Consider the following 8,226-nt stretch of genomic DNA (forward strand, 5'->3'; position numbering starts at 1 on the left):
TTAGTACGCGTAACTATTTCGGCTGTCCACAAACCACTTGAAAACGAACCCAGCCCTGTAACAATATTCAATTGTTTAGTTGTGAGTAACATTCACAATGTACGAATAAATGTTGTTAACTATGTGTTTGGATCACGTACAACGAAGTAAAGTTTGATAACCAGAAACTCATTATTGAAATATTCCTATGAATCACAACTGTAGTGCTTGGATAAACGATAACTGAACTACAAGACAGAACTCACGCCTCATGATCTTTTTGGATAGCAACAAGTAACCAGTGAATAATGGCAGTACGTAAAGCATCTGATTTGTCACATTGTTCTGACTGTTCTAGTACACGAATAAGCAAGTGTATGGTGTAACCATCATCCAATGCGAAACATGAATCTAAATATTTTTCTGCCTCAGTTAATGTCTTGATAGAAGATATATGTGAACCAAATAAACGGGATTCAATAATCTGCAACACGTCATTAGGTATAAAGTGTAGCTCCGGATAGTACTTGTTAAATTGAGGTAACTAGTTAAATAATATTTCATCATGGTTTGACTGACATACTTTGCGATTGGTATCTAAGCAATACTCAAAGATACAATCCCGATTTGTTTGTGAAAGGTACGGATTGCTACAAAGACTCTGGAAAGGAAAACAAAGCTATGGATAGGCATGATATATCACAATCGATACTTGGTCAAAGTAATATATGTTGTAATGTTGTTGACTGGTCACTCAGATCCAATCCCTGAGGTAACATTGAGCAGTTATCTCAAACCAGTTAGTTTTGTTTCTTTTATGTCCCTTGCATCTTTTGAACTAAAATGATGCACTTCTACAGATTTCACAGCGTTAAAAAAATTAGCCTAATTCCGACCTAATTCTCTTGATTTCATAAGTTAAACATCTAGTTAATGGTTTTAGATTACTGAAAGTTAAAAGTATATGATTCTTCCTAAAAAACAATAAAGTTAAGTAACATCTTAAGTCATTTTTCAAGTATTATTATTTTCAATGGAAGGTTTAAATTAGGTTTTGGCAAACAGTTGTATAGTATTCCTCAAGATAATGACACTTTGAGTGCCGATGCATCTAAAACAAGTGAAAACACAACAAAGGACTCGGAGATGTCTGAAAAAGAAGTAATATGACTTGACTATAACTGTCCATTACAGATTACTAGGAGGTATTTTCAGCTTTGAAAAGAACCCCGTATTAGTGAATTCACAGCTTCTGAAAATCCACCCTATATCAAGACTTAAACGCATACATTTGGTCTATCTCTATATATAGTGGACTTTTAACTCAAAGGATTATTGCTCTCGATCATGAAAAAGTGCAATGTGTTAAACTCACAGACGAGAATATGACCACTTAATTTAGAAATAGAAAATAAGTATGTCTGTCTCTACAAAAACTGCGATACAAATAAGAGTAAAGAACATTTTGCGATAAGGTCATCATAGTTCGTGACCTGGCCGCAAAGACCCATAGTTCTTGAGTATCCTAATGGTTCTATGTAGTTTATTAAACGTGCACTTACATAACTAACCTCAATAGCCCAATCGACTGCATTTACAAGTTGGAAGCTAGTAACCGACGACGTGAAATGAGGAAATATAGTACTCATATGTTGTATGAAGTGCTGAACTGCCAAATTTTCATCATCCGCCAGTCTGCCTACTATCTGTGAAACAATAACTTTTAGGAACTCTTTACATTTTCTATCTCAGCAGTAAACTTCAAAGCATTTTTAATGAACTCCGAAGTCCATCTTTTGACAACATACTGGGTCGTAGCTTGGAGAAAATGAACAAATTTACAAAGTAGGATAGTTATTTGTTCATTTATATTTTCCATCGTAGATAACGAAGCGCAACAATAAAAAGCATTACGCAACTAGTTTCTACACCCGATCATTACTACAAACACTCGTCCAGTTTGAATACAGCTCATTAGGACAATGAAAATAAGAAGTGAAAATTTTAAACAAATTTTCAATATCTAGGCGACAACACTGTGATATCGCGACAATTTTCGCCCTACCTTTTTTTCTGCCTTGTGCACAGCCAAAAACCGAAAATAAATATAAATAAATCTGAAAATTTATTTTCTGATTCCAAAACTGAGTGAAAAAAGATTTCTTCATTTTGTAGTACATGTTATCGCAAAATCCTTGAAAAATCATCATTCAGGTCCTGCTATAATAGTTATCCCATGTTTGAGTCGCACGCTAGCAACTATTTACACCTAGATATACACTAAGAGTAGATTAATAATTTATTTCTATATATGAAATAACGTGGTTCAAGCATATAGCGTGATGAAAACTGTTTTGTCCTCAAGGTTACCCAAACTAAACAACAAGTAACGATATCAAAATAAGATTTGATGTTTCCTCATCTTAATTGTAGTTTCGTCTGAGGCCAGATATAGGTCAATAAAGAAGATATTAGCTATCCTGAAGGTTGTATTTGTTATGTGTATGCTTTAGGTGATTATTACACATACCGAGCTGTTAATGTTATCTTCCACAGCTAGATACATAAAGCAACAAATCATATTGCGGGAAACAAATCAGACTAATGAACAATAGGCACAATTATGTGAAGCTTTTACCAGAGACTAGGCAAATATAGTTTTACTACTTCTTGTAGATAGTGTCAGTTTTGAGGTTACCGATATTCTTTCAAAGGTAGCTAATAGCAGAAATAAATACTGTTATGAAGCAATTACAGGAACCTATTGAAATGTACAATTTCTTGAATAAGATATTGAAGCGGTAAATAAATCCTCAAAATCAATAGCTCTGTAAGTCTTTGACATTTGATTCTGACCACGTTATTTGTAATGGACTCACATAGCTGAAGGCGCTCGGTCATGAATCCGCACCAGATAACGTGTGGAAACACCGTGCTCAACTTCTACAATCGTCATTCAGTTTAGATCAGTCACTCCTCAATATATTGATGGCCTATCAAATATATCATCGAACCTCTTCGCTTCTGACCTCTGATTTCCCTGGGTGGGCACGTTTCGATTATGAAAGATGTTACTAATCAAGGTGTTGTCAAACTCCAAATACTTGTAGCATCTTCAACACCTTGATCTCAGGTTATCAGGTTGCCCGGGATTGCACATGATGATGGCGATCCAAAGGAAAAGCTAAATGCACATTCGGTCTGTAATTGAATATTGGTTTCTATTTTTATATTAGTTTCTGGTGAACATTTATACTGAAATAATTGTTTCCTGCCTATCTTGCTTTTGGCTGGCTTCGCAAGTATCCACAGACCTAAATGTAAGTTTTTAATTCAGCGAATATTATTGTTATACAATTGGTACGAATTATGGATTCATAGGTTAGGTGATTTTTATGACTTGGTGCATTCGTTTGTCCACTATAAGCAATTCGGCTGTTTTGATACTGTGTTTGTAACACAGAAGAGTAACTTTTTTCCTCTTTGTAGAGCACTGTCTATGAAAGTTCAACATCAGCCTGATGTACTTAACCAAAACTCATGAGCAGTTGTCAAGAATTGGAAGAAGTTACTCAGTAATGGATAATTCTGTTCTCTTTTTAAACTTCAACTAACATTTTCATTTATAACTCATCACTCTTAATTGCGGCAATACTTATTCATCGTAACAAACAGGTTCTTGTTACCAACTGTTGTAGTTCCTCCTCCAACGGCTGCTATGTCGAAATAAACCTACGACGCTTATAAAGACAATGCAACACACACTCACCTCCTCAAATTCGATCTTTGGAATTTGCATACAAAATGTGACCATTTGGAATAAAGCATATGTAAATGACCAACGTCGTCTTCTTTGTCTAGGTTGAGGTGGTGAGCCAGAACGTGTATGTTCTTCGGAAGAATGTTGATCATTATCATCATTTACATCCTGCAGACAAGCATCTGATTCTGACAAATTGCGTTTACGTCCATAAGTACAAACATATCTTGCGAAAAAATACTTAAGAGTTAGGTCATCATTGTTATGTTAACATAGTGTAAAAATAATTATAAACCACAGAAGGCCTATTACCTTATGCACTTCTTTCAAGTAAGTCTCAAAATTGTCTCGACCTGTAAATCGTCCCGATAACATAATGTCATTGAAGATTCTTTTTATATCATGCATCGTTTTGATGGCACTACTATCGTAACTTGAAGGATGGACGTTATCAGACTTAGTGTGACTGAACTGAAATCAAATCTAAAGATGTCTTGATTTGACGGCTTCTGCAAAACCTTACGAATTTTCAAGGTGACACATCAATAGTTTTATGACATTTTGACCTTCGAGCGTTCAGCACCCTCCATCGGTGGACGATACCACCGAAGCGCTTCCTAATATATGATGTCTGTGTGACGAGCTGGCACAAGCTAATTTGTGTCTCAAGGCTCACTTCTTGATATTACTTTAAGGGTGAGGTCATTTTTCGTTATTCGGGGGCAATCTAGCCCCTTAATTGCGTTAATCTTAGCGAATACGATGATCGAGTGGCGGCCAGTATATCATGGATTCAAGTGTATGCGCTTGATCTAGAGCACCGAAGCTCATTTTTCAAGCAAACGTCTTCTCTGCATTTGCGAACGGTGAATTGTGCTGGCAGTGAGAACAAGAACATATTAGTCGTAATGGTAATAAGGATAATATTGACAGTAATGAAACGTAATCGACATGCGCCAGGCACAGCTACTAAAAGAGCAGGACGGTGAGCCGTGGATGATCACGTGATTATCAAGACTCCTCTTAAAGCTGACTACCGAGAGGTGTGTGGTTATTCCTGCCAGAAGAGTATTAGAGATAGATCAGACACTTAGAGAAAAGAAGAATGAAATTGTAGATGTTTTTGTTCTCTGATGTGGTATTCATTGAGGATTTAGATTCTGATCTTCATCTTCAGGCATATTTTTTGGCGCGTCTGTTTGTTTATTTTATGAGGTCCTATCACTTCAATGGAAAGGATGTTCCAAAATATTCAGATGGATCCCCACCGATAAAGTATATTCTTGTGGACTAACAGTGTCAATGAATACACTGCCATTTCTTTAGATCCAATCAGTCGACGTTCAGAACAAAAACAGTCTGTTAAGTTCTGAATAACAGACGAATATCACACATGCTGGTGTTCTAGAAATGGCTGCTTGACTTAATAGAGTCTGAGTTGCTTCTGAATGGTTGGCAAATCACAGTCGAATCAGAAAGTGTAAAGAACTCCCGTAAAAGGTGCTGATTGTATTATATAAGTCAAATACAATGAGTTTCGTTAACGCAAATTGACTCAGACTTACTTGCTTACGCCTGTTACCACTCGTGAAGGAGCGTAGACCGCCCACCAGCATTCTCCATCCAACCGTATCCTGGGCAATCCTTCCCAGTTCTTTCCAGTTAACATTCATCCTTTTCATATGTGCATCTATTTCTCGGCGTAATGTGTTCTTTGGCCTTCCGCTTTTCCGCTTCCCTTCAGGATTCCAACTTAGGGATTGCCTCGTGAGGCACATTGGTGATTTCCTTAATGTATGTCCTATCCACTTCCAACGTCTTTTCCTAATTTCCTCTTCAGCTGGAAGCTGGTTTGTCCTCTCCCATAAAACGCTGTTGCTGATGGTATTCGGCCAGTTAATGTTGAGTATTTTGCATAAACAACTGTTTATAAATACTTGTACATTCTTGACGATGGATGCAGTAGTTCTCCACATTTCAGCTCCGTACAGTAGGACTGTCTTGACGTTAGTATTGAAGATTCTCACTTTGAAGTTAGTTGACAGTTGTTTAGAGTTCCGTACGTTCTTCAATTGTAGAAATGCTGCCCTTGCTTTGCCAATCCTCGCCTTTACATCTGCATCCGATCCTTCTTGTTTATCAACGATGCTTCCCAGGTACGTGAATGTTTCCACCTCCTTCAGAGTTTCACCATCAAGTGTGATTGGGTTGGCGTTCCTCGTGTTGTATTTGGGAATCTCGCTTTTTCCTTTGTGTATGTTGGGGCCTATTGATGCAGAGGCTGCTGCTACATTTGCTATCTTCGTCTATATTTGTTTGTGTGTATGAGATAGGAGGGCTAGGCCTTCTGCGAAGTCCGAATCCTCTAATTGATTTTGAAATGTCCATTGTATTCCGTGCTTCCCCTCAGATGTCGAAGTCAATAGAGCTGTTCTATTAAGCAGTTCCTCGAAGTATTCTGCCCACCTTTTCCTCTGTTCTTGAATCTCCGTGATTGTCTTTCCTTCTTTTTCCCTCCGGTTTGCTATATCTCCCTGCCAGTTTCTTGGTTGTATCATATTCCCTTCTCATGCAGCTTTTTCCGCCGTCGTTGCTAGTTCTCCCATGTATTTCTGCTTTTCGGCTTTAATGTTTTTCTTCACTTCCTCGTTTGCTTCTGCGTAGTCTGCTTGTGCCTTGACTATCTCTGTTCGTGTTCGACTGTTACTAATTGCTGTCTTGTTCTTCCTTTCTTGAATCTTGTCCAGGGTTCCCACAGAGGTCCATTCCTTATGATGATGCTTCTCGCAACCCAGAACCTCCTGACATGTTGAAGTTAGTGCTTTTTTGATCCCTTTCCAGTTGTCCTCCATCATAGTTTCTTGTTCTTTCAGTAGATCCAGTAGAGCTTGGAACCTGCTGTTGAGAGTAGTCATGAATTCGTTGAGCTTGTCAGTATCTCGAAGGAAGGCTGTATTGAACCTTTGTAGTGCTGTTTGTCTAGCTGTCCAGTGTTTCTTTAGCTTCAGTCTCATCTTGGCCACAACCAGGTGGTGATCTGAAGCTATGTCAGCTCCACTCCTGGTTCTCACATCTTCCATTGACCTTCGGGATTCTTTGTTGATACAAATATGATCTATCTTGTCCTTTGTGGTGTGGTCTAGTGAGATCCATGTAGCTTTGTGTATGCGTTTGTGTGGAAATATTGTGCCGTCTATAACCAATTTGTTGAATGCACATAGATTTGCAAATCTCTCCCCATTTTCATTTCTCTCTCCTAGTCCATGTCGTCCAAATATATCATCATATCTTGTGTTGTCCATTCCGACTTTGGAGTTTAGATCTCCCATCAGGATTGTGAGGTCCTTTCTTGAGCACTTCGCTATGATTGATTGCAGCCTCTCATAGAACTGATCTTTATCGTCGTCGTTGCTATCATCGGCGGGTGCATAACAATCATTGTGATCCCCTCCTTCTTTGTTTTGAATGATGCTTTGATTATCCTGGATACATGAGATTCCCATCCTACAAGTACATTTCGTGCTTCTGTGGACAACATTAGAGCAACTCCCTGAGTGTGTGGAGCATTTTCCTCTTTGTGACCAGAGTACAGCAGCATCTCTCTCGTACCTAGCCTTTGTTTTCCAGCTTGTGTCCAATGTGTTTCGCTGATTCCAAGTACTGCCAATTTGTATCTCCTCATTTCCATTGCTATTTGACTGGCCTTCCCGATTTCCCACATTGTTCGGACGTTCCATATACCTATAAAGAGCGTTGCTCTGGTTGTCAGAAGGGGCATCGGCCTCGTGACTTCCGAAAAATCTCGGCTTTCATTATGAGGCGTCATAATTATTCCTTCAAATCCCAGGGCAGAGTTTAAATTGTTCGAACTATTTCTTCTGGTTAGCGTTTTTTTAGCGAGTTAGTTTTTCTACGGGATGGGGTCGCTAACCCCACGCCCAACCCTCCTCCTTTGTGTGGGCTTGGGACCGGCAGTAACTCTAGAAGAGCTACAGGCGGAGTTCTGAATTCAGTGAGACAACTATTAAAAACCTTGAACCCCTTGACAGTTGTCTCGTTTCGGCATAAGAATTTTCAACAGTAGGCATCTAAGAATTCACAGAAGATGTAATCAAGAATCTTCGTGTCTTACGGCGAACATTTAAGCTTTAAATTTTGGATTCAACTGTTTATAAGTGACAAGAACTGATCAGATGTTTAACAATACGACTATTAACTGATTTGGACTCACCTTTAGATGGCTGTACCAAATGGTATTAGGATGTGTTTGAAATGGACACACCATTACAGCCAGTAAGTTGTAAATATCCCTGGACGCGTTTACCCTTGAATCATTTTTGCCGGCATCCAATGAGGAATATTCGGGACTCAAATTATAAAAAGCCCTGCCTTAGGATTTCACTATTCGTTAAAATTCCTGGGACCCTTTGTTCCAATGAATTGCCATTCTCTCCCCCTCCCTTGGGAGGCGCAACCAAAACTTTTTT

The 8,226-nt window shown here is 38.6% G+C and overlaps 1 protein-coding gene across 1 annotated transcript; it reads right to left on the minus strand.

Annotated features, from left to right (window-relative positions):
- Positions 1–241: 241 nt before the first annotated feature.
- On the minus strand, positions 242–3,793 carry Smp_199870 (hypothetical protein; the record flags this gene model as incomplete). The annotated part of the gene is made up of 4 exons (XM_018795931.1): positions 242–523; positions 563–640; positions 1,551–1,685; positions 3,719–3,793. The coding sequence occupies 4 exons, from the start codon at positions 3,791–3,793 to the stop codon at positions 242–244; spliced, it is 570 nt and encodes a 189-aa protein (XP_018644769.1).
- Between the last annotated feature and the right edge of the window lie 4,433 nt (positions 3,794–8,226).

The sequence above is a fragment of the Schistosoma mansoni genome, assembly GCF_000237925.1.
Source record: "Schistosoma mansoni, WGS project CABG00000000 data, supercontig 0584, strain Puerto Rico, whole genome shotgun sequence".
NCBI classification, from domain to species: Eukaryota; Metazoa; Platyhelminthes; class Trematoda; order Strigeidida; family Schistosomatidae; genus Schistosoma; species Schistosoma mansoni.